The sequence below is a fragment of the Lolium rigidum genome, chromosome 7 (genome assembly GCF_022539505.1).
Source record: "Lolium rigidum isolate FL_2022 chromosome 7, APGP_CSIRO_Lrig_0.1, whole genome shotgun sequence".
NCBI lineage: Eukaryota > Viridiplantae > Streptophyta > Magnoliopsida > Poales > Poaceae > Lolium > Lolium rigidum.
In genome coordinates this window covers 104,680,985-104,702,666 of record NC_061514.1, presented here as the reverse complement: position 1 = coordinate 104,702,666, position 21,682 = coordinate 104,680,985, and the positions used below count along the sequence as shown (strand labels likewise).

Sequence of the window (21,682 nt, the reverse complement as noted above, 5' to 3'; positions counted from 1 at the left end):
CCCAGTCCGATTGGTGTACATATGCATGCCGTGTCAATGCCGCGGCCGGTCCGGCCGTGAGCGCACGATCGGCGACGTGGCCTACGTGGTCGCTGCGCAGTCGGCGCGGCTTGGTGCACGCACGGGCGCGGGCGGGCTGCGAGACCTGAACTGGGCCAAACAGCACAGCCCGGCTTCGATGGACAGACACAGCTCTTAGAGCATCTCCACCGTAGCTGTCCCGATAGCCATTTGGGGGTGGGGGCGGTTTTTGGGCTCACACCGGCGCGTCTCAAAAAACGTCGGTGTGGTTTCGAGCCTAATAGAAACATAGGTAACCCCGTGCCGGCTCCTTTGCAAAGGGCGTGAATCAAGCGCGCTGACACCAAACGCCTCGACGGTTTTCACTAGTGGGGCCGCCTTGGCAGCCATAGAAACCCAAATCCTACAATTTTTAAGGGTATTCCCCTCTCGTCCGCCGCTCATTTCTCCCAACCGTCGCTCCATCTCCCGCGCCCGTCCAGTTCACTCCACGCAAAACCCTCGCCGCCGCCATGCCGCCGAAGAAGAGAGCTCCGGTGAAGTCAGCGAAGGCGCCGGCGAAGCTACGCATAGTGCACTCATTACGACCGAGCGCAGAAGGCGCCGCGTCGCCGCTGGGGCGCACAAAACCGAGGCCGCGAGGGCGGCGGCCGCGGCCGAAGTGTGCCTTAGCTTGGGCGGCTCACCCTCGTCGTCGGGTACTTCGCGAAGCAACAGCCGCTCTCGCAGATGCGGTTGTCCCAGATGGACGGCCGCGCCCGCTACTCCCCCGAGTACGCCGAGAGACCGTCAACCCCAACGTGACGTTCTCACCGGATTCGGCGCCGAGGGGCAGCGACGCCTTCCGCTTCCCCGACCTCAACGCGTCGCCAGATCTGCGCCATCACGTCCCGGGCAGCAACGCCGGCCACGTGACTGACGGCACCGGCGTCCCCCGCAACCTCTTCAGCGGCGACAGCAGGAGCGTCCACCAGGTGTTCGGCAGTGCGTCTGGCGTGTCCATGGGCGACGACGTGGGTTCTCCCATCTTGCACACATATTGTAGACTCCTGACGAATCAAAATTGTTTTTTGGCATAGATGGACGGCGCCGAGACCCTGAGTGGCTTCATCCGCAGCGACGACTGAGTGGCTTCATCCGCAGCGACGGCTGATACGTTGCAAACGTATCTATAATTTTTTATGCTCCATGCTTGTTTTACACCAATTTTTATATGTTTTGTTTACAATTTGTTGCACTTTTATGCATTTTTTAGAACTAACCTATTGACAAGATGCCATAGTGCAAGTTTTCTATTTTCTGCTGTTTTGTATTTCAGAAAAGTTGTACAGAAAATATTCTTGAAATTGGACGAAACAAAAGCCGAAGTTCCTATTATACTGCAACGAAGACGGAATCCGGAGGAGAGACGAAGAAGTGCCACGAGGTGGCCACACCTGGTCTAGGCGTGGCCTAGGCCCTGGCCGCGCCTAGGGGTGGTGTGGGCCCCTCGGGCGCCCACCGACCTCGCCCTTCCACCTGTTTATTCACCTGTTCGGAAAAACCTAAATACCCGATTGATACTGCTTAAGTAATGTTCTTGTTGTTGGCGTACCCTAAATATCTTTGTTACTTCCTATTACTGCTAATTAACTTGCTAGTATCAGCTATTTTTGTTATCATTGCTCTGGTAACTCCCACCACTCTTGAGAAAAGGTTACCACAATGACTCAGTGCTAGACAATCAAACACACACCCTAGGTAGTAGCCTTGAGCTAAGCATGTATGCCAGCAAACAAACGGTTGCACCCACTATCTGTCCAAGGCCACGGAAAGATTCACCTACTAAACGAAGTACAGAACATGGATGTCCCAGAGAACAAAAAGATTCAGTTAAACTCAACTCCTGACACACTGATGCTTACGGATGATACCATTACCATGAGACCACGGTACTGTTAACGTGGATATAACGAAACCTTTTGATTCTTCCCAAGCAATACAACAATTAATCGGCAAGCCCATCAATACCGTACGAACAAACGAACAAACCAAGGAACGAGAGAGAGAGAAAGAAGTATGGAGAAGGGTTACATGGATTATCTACACCTCCTACAACCAAGCGCACATTTAATTAGCGAGGACATCGATCGCCCAAATCAGGCGAGCGCGGCGAGCCCGCCGCCGCGCATCATCTGGCGGAACTCGTGGAAGTCGACGCGGCCGTCGCCGTCGCGGTCGACCTGGCCGATCATGCGGCGGCACTCCTCGGCGGTGCGGCCCTGCTTGAGCCCCAGCGACGACAGCACGACGCTCAGCTCGTCCACGGTGATGTACCCGTCGCCGTTGGCGTCGAACACGCGGAACGCCTCCCGCATGTCCTCCTCGTCCTCCTCCGTCGCCGGGGCCTCATCGGCGCCGGTGGACGTGATGGCGCGGTAGAGCTCCGCGAACTCCTCCGCGTCCACGCACCCGTCGCCGTCGGCGTCGATGCGCGCGATCATGGCCGCCAGCTCGTCGCCCGGCACCGCCATGCCCAGCTTGCCCAGCGAGTCCTCCAGCTCCTCCCGCGTGATGCGCCCGTCGCCGTTCCGGTCGAACAGCTCGAACACGCGCGCCAGCTCCGCGCCGTCCGCCTGCTTCTGCGTCTGTCCCGACGGCGACATCTTGCTCGGGGACGCTGCCGGACTCGACGGCGGCGAGGAGGCCGGTTCGGACGGTGGAGGCGACGGCGGCGAGGAGGAGGCCACCTCGACGCGGCCGCGGACGGGGAGGATGGAGGAGAGGCTGGTGGGGATGTAGGAGAGGAGGCCGGAGGGTGGCATGAGGGAGGGTATTAGTGCTGCTGCGGTGGCCATTCGATGATCTCTCTTCTCTTGGGTTGAGTTGGGTTGGTGCAAAGCTTCTGCCGTGGACCATGGTTCTATTTATACTGCTTTTCGCATTCTTTTTCTTGTGAAAAGGAGGAGGTGATGTACTTGTATGTCAAAAGAGTTCAGTAGATGGAGAATTGGAGAGGATTTTTGGGCAGGGTGTTTCTGCACCCGGTGCATATGCACCCTTTATTTGAAATGCATTTTAATTATATTTAAAAATATCACATAAATACAAAAAATATCTGGTGTATATCTTGATATGTTACATGCTCACAAAGTTGTTTCAGCAAAAACCGACATGTTTTGTGCCATGTGTAAAAAAGATAAATTTTGGTGCTACAATAATCCATTTCTCGAGACATTTTTTTATATTTTTTACACAGGACATAAAAATGTTAGTTTTTTGTGAAACTTAATGTGCGCAGATAGAACATGTCCTTCTACATGAGCAATTGTGTTTCTTTTTTTTTTTTTTTTGAACCCTAGATCGGTTTTTTAGTTTCCACTCCCCCCCCCCCTCTTTCTACATCATGATTTGGCTAGATTATTGTCTTGTTTAAATTCACTCATTTTTTTTATTAATGGCGTATTGTATCCCAAGAAAATCAGTGTCAGATATGGCTATAGGCCTATAGTGAACTGTGGAAGGCATGTATTTGCATCCTCTCTCAAATGAACAAAAGGAACACAATAACACGATTTTCCATGAAGGCGCGTAACTACTAATTTTTTATTTTTTTTAAAAAAATAAGGTACAATGAAGATAGAGAGTATGTCTTGTCGTGAAAGCATAAGGCTTTTACAGTGCTGTCTCAGACTTGTTGCCACGATTGATATCCATGGGAACCAAGCACCCACGAACTAATAGAAGGACGAAAACAATGCCTATTTGAATTCAGTTTTTAAATAAAATCTGATCAGGCTCTGTCTCTTACTAAAAGACTTGCTCTCACGTACTCAACATACATACACCCAAAAAAAATGTGAAGGTGGAAGCCCGCGGAATATCTGGACGAGCTACTTTGCCTTTTCTCGTTAAAATGCACTGGCACATATACTTATAATAAAAATGAACAACATGTCACGTCTGAACGTCCAATGCTCCAGAACAAGAGGATATCCTGCCGCTTGTACTTTGGTGTTAGTTTGGTGTATGTTTTCGTTCGGAGGCGACGAGAGGCGCCTTTTAAAAGTGGGTGAGAAGCGAGAGCTACCAAAACGATACCGACGAAAATGGTGGCCGGCCATTATCATGTCGCATGCAAACGCGTTTTGGCAGGTAGTTGGTCTGCACTCACTCCTCTTTACAATTCAAGTTAAGCCGCAGAGAGAAAACAAAAAGCAAAGAAAACTATAGGTCAACCGAAACCGCGTGGGGGAGGTTCGACAACTACACACATCCACAGGGCCACGCGCCACGTCCCCGGCCGTCGGAGGCGGATCTCGGTCGTCTCTGCCCGACCGTCGCCGGCGAGCTCGCCGTCGGATCGGACATCGACCGCGCTCCGGGCGACAGGTGTGCGTGTGGGCGCACGTGGGGCCCGAGCGGGCCTCACGTGCCGACAGGCCGATACACTTCTCCAGGCCCATATTACATACTAGTGCCATATTGCAGCTCATCTTTGGCACAGTATGATTGATGGGACCGCGAATTGAAAAGGGTGGCATTCACAACTGGAACTGACCTGTGAGGCTGTGATTCGTGATGCGCGTGCACTGGATTTGGTAGATTAATCCCTGTGTTAAGCATCGTTTGGACATCCTTGGTTAGCTCAATAGTGATAGGAGGAGACTTGGGAGAGGGCGATGGATTCCTTCTTCAATGGCACTCCATGTGCGGCTCGCGGTACATGGTGCGAATTTCCAGCCGGCAGGCGAGCAATGCGCATAAAGAAGAGCTATAGAATGGTCCGAGCAGTGACAGACGGACGGACAGTAGCTTATATCAAAATCAGGGTGGTGTTCAGTTTGACAAAGAGCTCAAACAGAAGTGACAGCAGGCAACGGGCAGCATCACGACACCGGCCTCTCATGCTCGGTTGGTACTTAGTACAGTAATGAAAACGCTGTCAGAAAACGGAAGCAAGTGGCGCACTGTGCAAACTTCCAGATTACATACAGCCACACAGATACAGGGAAACACGGAGCCTCATGCATTCAACCTCGACGATGATATATTGATAAGTAGGTATCAAGACTACACTGACTTGTTTTCTCCAAGCTCACCTAGTTGCAAAAATATCTGAACTATGATCGTAAACTATCTGAACTATGCACAAGACTGACCTGTAGAAGAATTAGAAGAGGAAAATGGAATGGGCAAAAACTGGGTGAACCGGGTTGCACAGCCGTTCAGCTGTCAGCAAAAACAGTGAACACTCTTCCACCTTAATGATCACATTGCAGCATCTGCTCTCCACATCTACCTAATCACAGGTCCACAAAGTGCAGCTACGATTGCGTTTCAGCAGCTATCCATCAATTTGCATCAAAGCCACCATGCATATCTTCAAAAAAGGCTTACACCAAACCAGCAATCAACCACTGTCTTAGATTGATGCCACCCTGCATAATCTTGATCCATGGAAGGCCAACCAAGATTGCCATCAGTTACCTCGCTGCATGTACTCACTGTAGCAATCGTGAATCAATTTGGTGTCCATCATAAGCTTGAACAGGCAACAATTTTTACACCTGGAAGTTCACAGAATAAAATTAGTGGCCACAAACTAACTGAAATTACTCCCGCAGTAGGAAAGACTACTCAAGAAAGGTATTATTGTGATGAAGTCTGACACTGCTATATCCTTTGGCAGAGCAAACCTGAAAAACTGTCACTACGGACCAGCTGCCGATCAGCTCCAGATTGTAGGATTTTTGAATTGCAAAGATATTGCATCAGATAGGAACTTTACAATGTCTTCTCTTTTAACTTCTTTCTCCCTTTTTGCATCAAGATGTCGAACCTGAATCAAAAGCACATAACTGTGGGTGAGAGCTGGAGCGAGGGGCCTTGCAGCATTACTTCTGGAAAATTTTGCAACGATACTTAATATAGCATTATGTTCATGCATGATTTGCTTCAAAAAGAACCAGAACTTTCAGAACTAGATAAAACACTTATCAAATATAGGGCGCAAATCGATGGAGCAAAAGCCTGAGCGGTGAATGATAAAAAAAAAAAAGGCATGAACTGGATAAAACGCTTCTCAAATAAAAGGACAGCAGAAAAAAAAATGATGTGGCACATTTTTTCAGATCAAAGCAGCAACCCAATCATTTCCATATACCCAGTGCTACTGAAAAGATGTGAAGTTGTTCTTATAAATTCAAGACACTTGAGAAGTATTCCAAGCAGAAACATACAATTAGAAACATGGAGTGCACCCAAGTGCAAATCAAAGCATACTGTAACTAATTTCTTTTGAGGCTTATTTTTTTATTTTGTGAGGAAGATATGATACGCTTTAACATGTATGAGCACGACAAGGTAACTTGGCCTCAACATATTTACCTTCACAAGATCTGTTTGCGAAAGTCCTTCAGTGATAAATACAAGGCATTTGATGTCATGATCACTGGCGTACTCATATTGTTCTTGAAGACTTGGGTCTTCCTGAGGTACAAATTGGGCCTGGTAATAGTAAAAGTCAATAAGTACCATTGGAAAAGGAATCACACTACCCACTGACCCTTGTAGCATGACTTCTGTATAACAAACCTTTATGTTAGCTTCCCACAGTTCTTCAACAAGTTCCATACGTTCGTTTAGGAGTCCACCGCCGCCCTTTGAACAGACAAGTACACTGATGCTATGTTCAATCCTGAAGTCCAAAAAAAATAATAGCGTCCAAGGAAATCCCATCGGCCCATTAGAAGGGGAAATGAAATGCAGTATAGCAAGTATATGAAGAATTGTGTAACCTTGGCAATCCAACGTCAGATGCAGGATTATTAGGAAGGAATTTCTCAAGTGCAATGCTCACACCAACAGCACCGGGGGGTTTGGTTTTCTGTGAAATTATCAATACAAGTTTGAACACTGAAATCAGTTGAGAGTCTTTCATTTCGATCATCTGAAAGGGAGCAATCATTTCCAGCCTGGTTTTCCTATTGTAGAAAATTGCAGCCACTGAATATCTATGGATCAGGATTTCCTAAGTCGGATCATATTGTTTTTGTGCAGCGTGTGAAGCTCCCTTTCAAAAGGAACAATGTGTTCCAGAGGATGGCTACAGTACAAATAAGTCGGATCATATTGTTTTTGTGTGCCCTTTGAAAGGGAGCAATCTTTTCCAGGGGATGGCTAAGGTACAAATAACTGCAAAGAATTTTCTCAACCTTCTACTCATTACATACTCTGCCCCTTCTTCCCTAATTAGTGTTGTAGGATGAATGGTGGATGGTGGAAAGTGTACACAAAGTGCGCATAATACATAATATGTATCCTTGTTACTCTACTTCTAAAGCCAGAAAAGATCCATTTCATGACATTTTGTTTGTGTACAGCAAGAAGCCCAACTGTGGAGGCACATTGTCTATTATCTTAAGTCAGTCCAAAAGGAAGAAACAAAATTACACACACATTTCATGGCATTGCTGGTGAAAGGGCTGCAAAATAGAACATTTGGTGCAGTGGTAACTGGCACGCATTATTCCGCTGAATTCATCCCTCCCCTTGCAAGTCACCTTCTATGAACATAATGTGTAATAAACAGGGTTCAAAGACTTTAAGAGGTCATCAGTCATATTTACCAGGCAAAGATTTTGTGTTATCTATTTCTAGTTACTTATTACTGCAAAACCTTTCATACTTTACGTCCCCTCAAACATACAGTAAGACATAAGTACAACTTACATAAAGGTTTCGTGTTATCTATTTCTAGTTACTTATTACTGCAAACCCTTTCATACTTTCAACGTCCCCTCAAGCATACAGTAAGACACAAGTACAACTTACATATGTTTTATCCCAAGCTTGTTCCATCAACATATCATATCGTCCTCCAACAGCCATCAACTTTTCATGGGAACTTGCCACAGGATTACCTTCCTTTGAGTAGATCTATGAGAATACACGATTAATAGCATATACCACAGTAATGATTAATAAGATATATGTTGAGTTTCAGTTAATATAATAACACATTAACACTAAAGCATGCTTTGCACATATTAATATACCATCTTTTAAATCATATATGAGTAGAGATGTAAGTCAAGATGGGACTTAGTTAACCATTTATTTTTCGGATTCGAACCTATTTAACCGTTTTGTTTAAAAGGTTAATAAGGTTAACCATTAGGTTAATACGGTTTAAATGGTTAACCATTGGTTATTTAGGTTTTAACCATTTTTATTTTATGTAACGATGGCAATTTGCAGAGCTTTTGCAAAGCTTGATTTGTCAGCTCGGAAATCAACATGACCATTGCTAAAAAAAACTAACAATTCACAAGCATATTCAAAATGACAGACAAGTTTCAAGTATTTTCAGAATAACAGATTCCACGTCAACAATCGTACATGCACATGACAGGATCTGCGATTTCTAAATTTCGTTAGAAACCACAATTAACCTTCGGAACTGAAGCTGCCCAGTAATTCAGTATTCATTCAGAAGCCGTTCAGCTATCTAGTACAGCTCGTTGTTTGCTGCATCGCAGAGATGAATCTTGAGAGTGGAGCCGCAGCTGGATGCAAATCAGATCTTGCAAGCTGGAGCCGTGGAGGCGTTGATGTTGGCCCGATTCGATGGAGGGGAGGCTACCCTACTTAATCCCAACCAACAACGTGGTCGCATAGGCGGACAAGGATGAGCTGCTGCTTCACCTACCGGCGGCACAGGTTCCAGGCATGGTGGCTTCCGCCTGGGACTCGGGAGATGTGGAGGATATGTAAGGGAGGGCGGATGGTGACGGCAGCGCCCGGGAGGCACGAGGGCGGGCAGCTCATCGGTGGCGACTAGCGAAGGCGGCGCTCGGGAGGCAGCGGCGCTTGGCGTCGGGAGGTGTATGTGTGGAGGTGAGGGTTAACCTTTGGATTATTCGGAACGAACCTAAAGGACCTAAATGGGTTTGGGAGTTAACCGTTTGGCCCATTGGGCTCTATTTTAGGTTAGGTTAACCTAACCATTGGTTAAATGGGAACCAAGTCCCATCTATAGATGCAAGGGGGTCAACAATAGGGTACCCTTTACCCTCTTTAGTGCAAAAAATTGAACTCACTTTTGGAAAATGATGATGTCATCACAAAAGTTAGTTCATTTTGTTGTATTAAAGAGGGTAGAGGGTACCCTAATGTTGGCCCACTTGCATCTATATAACTGAGCTTAAGATCGAGAAGAAAAATGCAGGTGCTTTACCTTTTGTCACGTCTTCCTATATGACAAACTAGTAGTAAATATAGCTTGATAATGATATACAGCCTATACTGAACAAGAGGAATAACATAGATTCTCCCAAAAAAAAGGACTGTCAATGATTTAAAATACTGAAAAGAAAGGGTAGTTAAGGTTCATCACCTGAAAAAACAGATCTGTGTAGTAATAGTCTGAAGGAGGCATGAGTACATCAATGGTAATATGTTCTTCAACTGACCATACCCTCAAACATTTGAGGAAAGTGGAGAGATCATCAAGAGCCTTGCACGCAGATTTATCTACAAAGGAACACACGCAATGATGAGATCTTAGATATTCCTAGATGTAAGCAACTATGGCAAAAGGTAAGAGCGACTACCATAGAACAGGGTCCCTCTTAATCTAGCAAGTACTAGATCTGCAGATCCACAAAACCGCTGATCTGCTTTATGTAGCTTCTCAACAACTTCTTCAGAAAGACGAAGATCCTGGTTCACTCATGAATTAGCTTAAACCATGGAAACTATTTTCCACAGAATGTTTATTTTATGATGTTCATATGTGTAACTAAAAGTTTCACAACAAAAGTAGTAGCATGCTCTTCACAAAACAAAGTGTAATACAGAAGATAAAATGTAATACAGTTGATGAGAGTGTGTGACCCATAAACATACTAATGCTTCCTACTTGTGGAGCATTCAACTAGTTGTTAGTGCTGGCTATACCTGTAACAGTTGCCCTCGAATGAAACTCCATTGTGACTTACGATCTGCCTTATTTGGACAAAACTGAACTAGCGTAGAAGATAGAAACTGAGCAAAGGAAAAGATAAGTATTAGATAAAATGATTCCAAAAATTACAGAAACTGTGGAGAAGTATCATACCTCAGCAACATTCTGTCTTCGTTCCTGAGGAACTCCTGCCCAGGAACAAACTGCTTCAGCGAGTTTGCTGTGATTCAGACGAATAACTATTGCCTTCGAATCATAAAAACGTCTTACAAGGTCCAAAGCCACCTATGGTTGCATGGAAGTAATTGTTTATGCCACAAAACAAAAGTACATCTTCAATGTTAAAAGAACCTTCCGTGGTAGTTGTGTACCTACTTGGAATGAATTGTTTGCAAAAAGTAAGAACTTACCTTAATAACTTCGGCCTCGGTTATCGGTGAAGAACCTCCAATAATGTCAAAATCACCCTGAAAAGAAGATATGAACACAACCTTTATAGATGGATTCTGGAAATGATTTCAAGAGAGAAACAAAAGGCAAAGAAGGATATATTATAATCCTGTTGGACGTAAATGACAATTCAATACATATAATGCATTTACCTGAAGAAAGCGAAAAGGGGTTGAATGGCCAACTGCTCTTCTATGAACCCATGATACTTCATAGCGTTTACATGATGATATCTGCAAGTGAACCGTGTGAGTAAGCATTAGCTATTCATCATCTTACTCATCGGCAATCTCATGTAAGTGAAGAGTGAAACCATTAAAAAGAAAGATGATTATCGTATGCTCTAAGAAAAATCGCAAAACAGCGCTTTCGCTGAACGTCCAACTTGACTTACACTGGATGAATATTACCAGGATGCACAAAAAGTATCAAACCATTAGGAGGATACATAGCAAATGAGATTACATAAGGTATACATGCACTATAGTCTGGACACTGGAATAGATCATAAAAGAGTAATATGGCTAAATTTTTAGATTCCTTCCTGGGCATGCTTGGTTGACTATTACACTTTGCCAAACTATCGTCTGTACAGGTGCCACACAGAAAAGTGTGTACGTAAGGACTAGGGTACTACTGCACTTGACACCAACTAATACAGATATATAACTTTTTAGAAAATCTTCAATCAGCAACCATACTTTTATTCTTTGAAAAAAAAAAGGAAATGAATAAATTGATTTAAAATTTAGGAGAAAATGTCATGTAAAATAAATAAAAATCAAGGCATACAAATTCACACAACTAGGAAAGAACTATTATAAACATAAAAATAAGAAAATCAACAAAAAGTGAAATATATCAACTTGTTACGAACCTGGTTAGCAGCAATGGACATAACAAATGGTGTCCGCTGTTCATAGCAAAGTTCTAGCATCTCTCCTCCTTGGGTTAAGATCTTCACTGTCTTTCCACTAGAAGTTTGCAAATAATAATATAATTTTCAGTACAGAGTATCTGTCACAGAAAGTCATTTGTTTCCCCTTTTTGTACATTAAATATTCATCAGCTACGTGGGCTAGAATTCAAACACACCTATTTTCAGTAAATTTCCCATCCAATGAATGTAGTGGTGATATTTGGAACCTTTTAGCACAATGTCGCTTAAAAACCTCTTTGCTGACCTCAATGATGGAATCCAGGAGTTCACTGTTATCATTTTTACAAATTGATTTTTTACTGCTTTCATGCTGAGATTGCATCTTGGCGTCCAGACGATCCTCATTAAATATAGTAGATATAACTCGATCATAAACGTAAGTGTCTTCTGGTGTCTGTATCATCCTAAGTACATCTGCATCAAGTACACAAAAGCAGCAACAAAAATAAGCCGAACAGACCAAGCTGCCACTTCAAATATAGGGGTACTCGATTTAAGAAGGTTGCAACATTTATGTAAAAACAGGCTCATACAAATTTGCATTAAAGGTCCAAGATGATAAGAGGTGCATACACCAATGTTGAAAAAATAAATATGAAGCCCGCAAAGCGAGTACCGTAGTCCATAGAGCAGACAAACAGTCTTCACTTGTGCAGCAAAACTTCAGTCAACAAAATCAAACAACAAAGTACAATGCACAGACAGGAGCACATAAAGGCATAAAACAGACAACGCCCAAACGGGACCACAGCAAAATTGTACAAACTTAAGTTTCAACAATTAAAAAAACAATAGCAATCATCATAACGTCAATGCACAGAGGTCAAAAGCTTACCATTTAACCACTCGTCTTCCATCCGAGGAGGTAGTTCGTTTTGCAGAAGGTCAACAGCAGATGGACGTTCAGAGGGACTTGGACACACTAAGCGTCTTAATAGAACTGACTGGCCAGGAAATTGAGTTGTCCATGATACTGGAGGATCTCCCTTCAGTTTAAGATCAGTGAGAACAAGATGTCTTTCCATTGCTGTCGAAAATGGATGCCAAAGCTCAAAGAATATAACTCCCGCACTGTACATGTCAACCTGAAAATGGCAAAAATAAAACTCAAATAAGTTTGGAAACTACGATAGTTGGCATCAAGTTGTTATCATAAGAATGCAATAGCTCAATTTTAACACACATATAATTCTATTTGTTTATCGTAGTATAGTAAAGGAATCGGAACTCTAGATTCTGACCTTTTCGTTTATCTGTGGCCACTTCTGCTCTACCTCAGGTGCAGTATAAAAATATGTACCAACTTGACCTGTTCCATCCATTGAAACGCCCGTTGCTTCAGTAGGAAGGTATAGGTCATGATCCAGCTGCTCCAGCTTTAGAAATTTGGCTGAGAACAATGAAAAAAATGTTTTCAGTTCAAATTTCCCTCAATCACCTGGAGTTGGCAATCAACTAAACAGAAAATCCCTGTAATTCAGGAGAGGTCAAAGCTAAAGAACTTGCCATAACAAAGTAAAGCATGACTGAACTAGATTAATGGATTCATTCGATATTCAAATGTCAGCATATGGGAGAAAGAGATTGAAATGGTAAACTCATATGGTATTTAACATTACGGTAGTACGAAATTTTCCAAGCAACCAAAAATTCAGATTAAAAAATAGATGGTAAAAGTAGGAATACTGATTGATAGAGAATAACCACATGATTCATAGCATCAAAACTATGGGAAGAAGCACAAGATCACGGTTAATTACATTTTCCACAAAACATTAAGAATTATTGCTTAACCAATACATAAAGATGGACATTAAAATCAATATCAACCAATTGCAAAGCAATGTCAGTTCCTAATATCATCAGGAAGTGCACCTACCAAGGCCGAAATCCCCAATTTTGATATCATTGCGCACATCAAAAAATATGTTGCTAGGTGTCAAGTCCCTGTGTATGATTCCTTGACTATGAACATGTGCTAGGCCTTCCACAATTTGCCGAAATAGATGCCATGCATGGTCAACATTAAAAGATGAACTATATGTCTCGAAGTCCTGACGCAGGGTCCTGCAAACAACCCTCAAAAGTCAAAACAAGTTCGATAAAGAGCAACCATTATCAATATCCTAGTTAACAGTATGAGTATGGTGCAATTACATGACCAAAACATAGTTACAGAATGATACCACACTCCACAATCGTAACAATCTGAATTCTCAGACCAAAGATCATTCCCATGACCCAGCTTAGATGTTTACGATTGACCCTTTTATAACCATATACTCCCTAATTGTCTCTAATATGGATGTATCTAGACACATTTTAGTTCTAGATACATCCATACTAGCAACAAGTAATATGAATCGGAGGAGTATCTAATATTTTCTTTATTCTCAAAATATCGGCATCCATTCCTTCTAAAACAAGTATGTAAAATGAAACTACTATGCTAGGCTACTAGCATCTACCGGGTCAGCAATCAAGCTAACAGGTAACCCCTAGCCAGGCCCAACCATGAAAAGCCTACCTGCCTGAGCTCCTGAAAACATGCAACCCACAAGTTAGTCTGCTACCACATGGTCTAGAAGTAGGCATATTCAACATCACTCCTCATATACCTGTACTCATCTTTTTAGATATCGCAGATGCCAAGAAAATCAGATCATGTTTTCCTCAGGTCAAGTACTCATTCGTTTAATTTTTCATTGTAGGTAATGACAGCCCCAGAGATGCAGTGTTGTCGTGTTGCTCACATCTGATGTTTTTCCTATTTCTTTCAATTGATGTGCACTAAATACTCCAAATAGCACCACAGTTTCACTATAACTGAGCAGGGCCCAGGTTTAGACACTATATTCCTACAAATCTTTTCCTGGTGCATAATGTATTAAAACGTACCTAGGACAATACTCCATTTGGATGTACAAGTATGTGGATTCCTGCTTATTTCCAGCGCCGGCATCTGATAAGCTGATGTCGTCAAAGCTATACAAAGAGCTATCAGCAGTGCGTGACGCACCAGTATTCAGAACATGATGATGACCATATTCAGTTTCAACCCATGCCTGACAAGTCAAAGACGCAGGTAAGAGATAGAACTGTATAACATTGTAACTTCTGAGGAGAAAAAACACATGTGCACGAAAAATCACCTGGTAGTAGCGAACAACATGCTGATGTTGCAGCCGTGAAAGTGTGGCAACCTCTCTGAGCACCTCGCCAAAATATTAATTACATAATAAGGAAAGAGATCAGGGATGCTGGAGAAAACCCTAAATACAAACAACACAAAAAAGAATTTGAAATACTGCAAATATATGAAGTACTACTCTCTCTGATTCCAAACAAAATCATTCCAGAATTGCATCAACATTTACCATCAAAGTAGAAACATTACCAGCATCAGCACGATGAAATTGACATTGCTAGATTCACTATCAGATATATTTTCATAAAATATAGTTATTTATTGGGTGAGGCAACATATTTCACATAAATTGATGGTCAAAGTGTCATCTTAGAGCCGTGTCAATGTTCAAAATGACTTTCACTGGGATCAGAGGGAGGTAGGGGCGAATTAGGGTACTTAAGAGTTGATAGTTATACGGGCTCATATAGTATAATCCGGAATGATAATGCTGGAATTGTTTTAATATAGAAAAGATAAAGTTACTCTGTTACTGGCCAATTATCAACACGGAAGCAACATGAATTTACATAGTATTACTATGTCTAAAGATACACTACTGAAACTCTGGGAGCTATATAGTATACTACTATCAAACCAATTTTAGAACATGTTAGTACTCAGTGAGTCATCTCAACAGTTTCTATCAAGGCAACAGTGAAATTGCAGATTCTTTTTTGCTTAAGTCAACATCATAAAGACATAGACATATGTGCATGTGACAATACTATGTGCACTTGCAATTTTTTGCAGAAAAAATGGCACGCTTTGCTCCCAGGACAATAAGTCAAATTTGGTACACATATAATTGCTAGATTATTCCACCATCCCATGTCTTTTTTGCGCAAGAACAAAAACCAACACTTTTAACAAAATAAATAAGTACATTTTCATTTTGAAGTTTGCAGATATTCCTTTCTTTTTCTAACGGAGCAGGTATGCTCAGGTGAATAATGATGTACCAAGTAGCAAACAAAGGAATGGTTTTTGCTTCCTCCATAAAGACAAATTCCAAATAAGTACATGAAAGGGAAAGAACAACAACATGATGCGACAGCACATTTGAACTAGAAGATAAGATTCGAGATATAAAAACCTTAGTATTTTTTCATTCACTTGGGGACTTCTATCCTTGAGGCGTATCTTTTTTACAGCATATTGGCGCCCATCAAGCTTGTTTTTGCACAATGCAACACGACCGAAGCCCCCCTGACCTATCATACATGACGTCTCAGAAGTTATATGTTATAAGCCATGAAAAAGCATAGAGAAAGTTACAATACATCACCACAAATTCAATGCTAAGGTGCAGTTTTTTAGCGTATACTAAACTACTCTAAAATGAGCAAGAATGGAGGACATATGACAGCACCAACCCATAACTTGTACTATCAATTATTGTAACATAACAATTTTACTTGCCATATCAAAAGAAAATCAAATTGGTTTAACATAAAAAAAAAAATTAGTACTGTATATCAAATGAATATCTGAACTTGATTTTTTACTAACCATATCAAATGAGAAATCAATTACAAAACAAGCCAGCAACACTGTGTTAGTAACTTACTGTTAGTACATGGAGCTAAGACCTACTGCCAGAAGGCCTATATAACCCAGCTCAGTTAGCCTCAGATATTTTTATGAATCCCATTCCTTATGGTCTCGATCATGTATGAACTTTTCAAAATGTATCATGTACTAGAACTTCATTACATAATATAGAAGGCGCTAATTGAACAAATTCCAACTCAAATTCTTCAGAAACAACAACTGATAGGTCCGGCCTGAGATAGTCACAAAACACCCTTAAGTAAGACACTCACCAAGTGAACGGAGCTCTTCAAAATCATTCAAATAACGGGAATTTGGCCTAGATGATGAACTGTCAGCCCTCCAAAATACAGAACATTCTGAAGAGATCTATTTTATGTCATCAGAGAGCCACTTCATAATTAGAGATGATTAACACTATATTTGTATCGGTGGAGGTAAATCATGAGTTAGCATAATATTAGCAGGTGTGCATACCATTTGTTGCCCAAAAACATGATCAAAAGTTTCCCCAAAAACAGCAGGAGATTCAGAGATTAATTTCTTAGCCCATTCAGAAAGAACCTGGTTAACAACAAAATATGTAGGTCATTCAATTGGGAACAGTGATAAAGAAAATTCCACGAGAAAACATATAACACTTCTAGATGTACACACCCCTATGTTGCATAACTCTGATGATATTTCTGGCAAAGCAGCTGACAGAGAATCTTTTGACGCACAGGCTAGCCGAAGCAAGTGTACCTAATGAAGATACCAAATATGATCACCAATTAAGCATAAATTCTCTTAAACAGAAGATAGGAGGAAGTCTCATTTGAAATAAAAAAGATGAAAAAGGAATACCAGAATTAAATCCCTTTTCTTATTTCGTGCAGCATCATCAAGCATGTCTGAAACATAAGATAGTGCATTTGAAGAGCCAGAGTCTGAACCTTCATCATTCCAAGCTTCATCGTCAAGGTCAGAGTCCTGCAAGGATTGACAAATATGTGGTCAGATTAAGCATTCTGGAAGAGCCACTTAACTAAATCAGTGTAGACGTGAATGTTCAAAAGCAAGCAGAAACATAGAATATATAGTAGTAAAGTGGGAGCAGAATTTTCAGTTACATGGTGTACTCTACACAGACAAATAGGTCACATTGCGGTTAACAAGGCAGTATGCTAAGTCACATTGCGGTTAATATCTGGTACAATGCATATTTACTAAAACACATCAATGATCCACTTCGAGCAAACCATCAGATTTCACAAAAAAAAAACAATCAAACAAACATTTGTCTTTTTGTAAGAAAAGATGATCCCGAGGTACAATGTATAGCCATGCAACCTATCAACCAGATAGAAAAGCATTAAGATACTGAAACAAGGGCATAGATGGAAAGTAGCACATAAGATGTTTGCCAATAAAACATTATAACTAAGCAACATAATAATACCTACAAAACATTGTAATAAAGAACCCAAAGCCATAAAAAAAGGTGGGATGTCCAACAACGCTCGAAAGTTCATTTAGAAAGTCAAATCATAAACAATTCTTTCAAAATATTATTATTATATTCGCCTTCTTCATAATGGTACCCATTCAATCCTTGAAACATACTGTCCTTTAAGTAACATGTGACCTTAAGTTATCTCCTTTTCGTTGAAAATATGCAAATGACAAGGCATCATGCATTCAAAAGAAATCTTAAAGCACCAAAAACCTATAGGAGTGTTGTTTTATTACCTCAGGTTCATGTACACTGCTGGAACTCCTATCTGGATTATCTGACATACCTCCTCCATTGCTTGTGGACAAAGTTTTGCTGTCATTATCGGTCTCCTCTGCAACAACATGTAAACTTGGAACTACCTCTCGTTTACTACCATGCTTTATGGCATGCTGTTCAGCATTATCCCGAGATGAACTTTTTGCAGCATTAATCTTATCAGCTGAAAAACGGGATTTCTCATCGACTGTTTTCCTCTTGCTTCTGACATTTGACTGGACTGGAGATCCAATAGTTTTCCTGGCACTATCAGTTGTCGGATCGAAACCTTGCCTTTGCCAACTATTATCATCATACAATTGACTAAACAGATCGAATGAGTTATAAATGTAAGAGATTCCAGGGTAAGGACCATTCTCAAGGCTAACTTTAGCATTTGCATCAGTTGTTTGATGTATTGTGTCTGAGGCCAAGTGAGGAGCCTGCACCATAGGATAATAAGCCTCATCAGATATGTTATTTACACTAAAACTCGAGAACAAAACAAGATAATTTTATCTACCGATGACAGAGAAAAATAAGTAATCTCATGCATACATCAAATCCTGGGAAGTTCCAATGTGGTGCAGAAGTGCAGTACCTTAGTAGAGCTAGGCTATTTCTTGTGCGGAACGGAGCACTACCAAAATCATGGTTTTTAAAGCGGTGAGGCGCTGGGAGTGGTGGCTCTATCGCTTAAGCGTCCTAAAGAGGAGGCTTTAAAAACCATGACAATAATATCAAACAGTTCACAGTATACATCATCAACATGGTGTGCCAACTACCAAGAAACATCTGAGGTAAATATGATAAAATTAGCTGACCAAAAGAATCAAAACTAGAAGCACAACAAGACAAGAGTGTGTAGTATATTAACCTAAGAAGGTGACGTATAGATTATAATCCCAAGTTAAAAGCAACTTTAGCTAACGAGGCGGAAATAAACAAGAAAAGACAGCTCATCTACATTGCCAACATCAATGAGCAATAGGAGGAGATGATGTCCAAGGAACCTTAAGTCAATAAAACATGGCCAGCTCAAACGATGAATCTGGATTGTTAAATTATTTATGAACAATGGATTCTTAGTTTCACTAAACACATACAAATGGAAAGGGCCACAGGTCCCATGTCATATATTTTTACTGATTGCCATGAATAGATTGACTTACACTGCTTGTTGAATCGATAGCTGGAGCAATTTCTGACAGGAATTCTTGGGCAGCCTCTACCAAATCGAAAATCATAACACGCCCTTCTCGGGAATAAATGTTTGCCTAATAACAAACACAAAAGATGAGTCAGAAATGTTAGTGCATGAACACCTAAGCATACTAAGGAAGCTAATTATCACAATGCACATTGTTGTCACAAAATCTAAAATTGAATTTAATAAGATAATACTGAAACATAAATTGTCTTGGCAATCTTTATAACCAAAATTTGAATAAAATACTTTATAGTTATTTACTTCACTGGAATAAAACTGTAGAATGCCCAGCTTTTGAATGCTACTCTAGATACTTGCCAAGAAAGGCACACAGCCTGCTTTACCATTTGAATGCAAACAAGTCATAAAGGAATGCCACATGCAGAGCCTGTATTGCCCTTATATTTTCCGGTATGGCATAGTTCCATGACTAACAACGGTCCAATGAAAACTACATTTACAGGAAAACTACATAGCACAATATGATCTTTAGTCTGCAAGGCACAAACTTGAATGAGGTTTCTTATGTTTACTATTAAGGGTCGTGTTGCTATTATTATCTCTACTTTTTGTTTTTAGTGGTAAGGGTCAAAGTGTTAGTATGTGTGTGCTAGGTTAGTTGTGTCATTGTAGTTAGAGTTGTGCCCCTTGTCCTCCATATTTGATCCCAGCACTTGCTGTCCAGTTCTTGTCTCTATTTGCTTCTCCTCTTAATGGTGCAAACACTTGTTTGCAGGTTCTCTACAAATATATTTATATAGACATAAATGGTGAATGAGTGCCAGTGGTGTGTTCGTCCACCTTCAACTAAGAAACTACAAACAAAAAAAATGATCAAACAGATAAACCGAATGCCCTAAACAAACTGTGAACACATCTTGTCTCATCTAACTTTTTTTAACACAAGATCTTATATCTCTTGATCTCCTCATCCTCTAATTCTGACCTTTACATAAGTCATGATATCTTTTTAATCAATTGCAAGTTGCAAATCATGGGCACTCACCACTCAGATGCTCTCTTTGAAAAGGATCCAACAAATAGTGACAGGTAATAAAGTCAGTTAAAATCAAATATACCTGATCAACAAGAAGGGAAAGTAGACGATCAGCATCCTCTTTAGACAAGTTTTTCTCAGGTATGATTCGCAACTTTGGGCACTTGTGAGGGTAACCAGCAAAGCAACTATATTATAATCAAAAGATGGATGTCATCTAGTGCAAACAGCACAACACATCTGCTTAAACAAAAATACTTACGTTACATCCAGAATAGCCGAAACATTTAAATCCCCAAAGCCCATGCCGTCAGAGTAAGGCCTATTTATGTTGTTCATTGATACCAGACCTTTAGTTAGTAAAATGTATAGTGACACATTTATAAGTATGTTTCAGATCACACAATGAAATACCTGATACATATGCTAAATCGGGTGTGAGGGGATTCTGATGTTACTTTGAAGTCCTCCAGGAAAATCGCAGCCCTAATTGATGCATCAAAAGGTGCCATTAAGATCACATGACCAGGACAGGGCAAAAAAACAGAGAGAAACTACAGAAACTTCATAGTGCTTTGTTTGACAGTTTGCAGAGTAAACAAATTAAAATTTATCCTATTAACAAGCATCTAGTCCAACCTGAAATTCAAAATAGACCCATGACTGGTTTACTTTAATCAATATAAATGCATAAGAAGTGTTCCGGATAATAATCCACTCCCATAATTCAAATTTAGTGACTACAAAACAAAGGAAGAACAATAAGGCTGGGCACAAGTATCACAATTACGCAGTTGATAAAATGTTGTTCACCTACGGACTTAGCAACATCCACCATCGACTCGCCAGTTGTCAGGAATGGAGCAATAAAAGTATAAAACCACAATTACAATCTACTTGGCACCTAACATATCCAATGAGCAAAAAGTATACATGAACGGATATGTGTAATCACCAAACGGAGGGTTCTGACACTCAGACATATGAGACAATGTAAGGTCATCTGAGGACTGAGGGTGTGAACAAGCTATGGCTGTCAGTATGGCAATCCAATTCCGAAAACAAAAACAAAATAGGTGATGAGCAATCCAATTCCGAAAAAACAAAAGGTGATAAGCTAGTACTGCTTCAGAATCTCATACCGGCACTGGTTAGGTAAACTGCCGCGGATTAAACTGATGCGCGCACCACATGCTACCAAACTAGTAATCGAGTAGAGGAACAACACTGGGCTCACAGATTGCGCAGCGGCGCAACACGAAATCTGCGAAGCGAGGATAACTAGTGCAATGGGGGCTTACAGCGCAGTGAGCTCGTCGGTGAGCGCGGTCTGGTCGCCCTCGAGCTGCGCGGCGTGGTCCTTGCCCGCCTTGCGCCCGGCTCCGCCCCGCTTCTTCTTCTTCCTCGCGCTGTGCCCCATCGGAGCGGAGCGCGCGCGGCCGCGGCAGCGAACCAAAGGGGTGCGACGGCGGCGGCGGTGGCGATTGGGGCCCAAGGGAGGGCAGTTTCGATCGGATTGGATATTCCGGTTGCGGGAGGCCGGAGAGAAGGTCTGACGAGGAGGGGATCTATGTTGGGTTTGCGCCCGGCGAGGAGGTTTTGACGTGGAATGGAGGGGCAA

The 21,682-nt window shown here is 41.7% G+C and overlaps 2 protein-coding genes across 2 annotated transcripts; both read right to left on the bottom strand.

Moving 5' to 3' along the window:
• Positions 1-1,964: 1,964 nt before the first annotated feature.
• Positions 1,965-2,858, bottom strand: LOC124678076 (probable calcium-binding protein CML22). The gene has a single exon (XM_047214010.1). It carries the CDS (start codon positions 2,856-2,858, stop codon positions 2,160-2,162), a length of 699 nt encoding a protein of 232 aa, XP_047069966.1. The 3' UTR covers positions 1,965-2,159.
• Positions 2,859-5,028: 2,170 nt separating this feature from the next.
• LOC124669351 (eIF-2-alpha kinase GCN2) lies at positions 5,029-21,509 on the bottom strand. Its single transcript, XM_047205979.1, has 30 exons — positions 21,363-21,509; positions 20,476-20,547; positions 20,324-20,383; positions 20,144-20,249; positions 19,027-19,131; positions 17,833-18,297; positions 16,948-17,073; positions 16,759-16,845; positions 16,579-16,665; positions 16,374-16,470; positions 15,644-15,761; positions 14,513-14,567; positions 14,259-14,425; positions 13,240-13,427; positions 12,602-12,750; positions 12,196-12,445; positions 11,516-11,774; positions 11,298-11,394; positions 10,573-10,653; positions 10,381-10,437; positions 10,124-10,255; positions 9,964-10,050; positions 9,618-9,726; positions 9,401-9,537; positions 7,837-7,941; positions 6,801-6,889; positions 6,598-6,700; positions 6,391-6,510; positions 5,700-5,842; positions 5,029-5,570 (listed from the first exon to the last, which is right to left on the bottom strand). Exons 1-29 carry the CDS (start codon positions 21,479-21,481, stop codon positions 5,732-5,734), a joined length of 3,738 nt encoding a protein of 1,245 aa, XP_047061935.1. The 5' UTR covers positions 21,482-21,509; the 3' UTR covers positions 5,029-5,570; positions 5,700-5,731.
• Between the last annotated feature and the right edge of the window lie 173 nt (positions 21,510-21,682).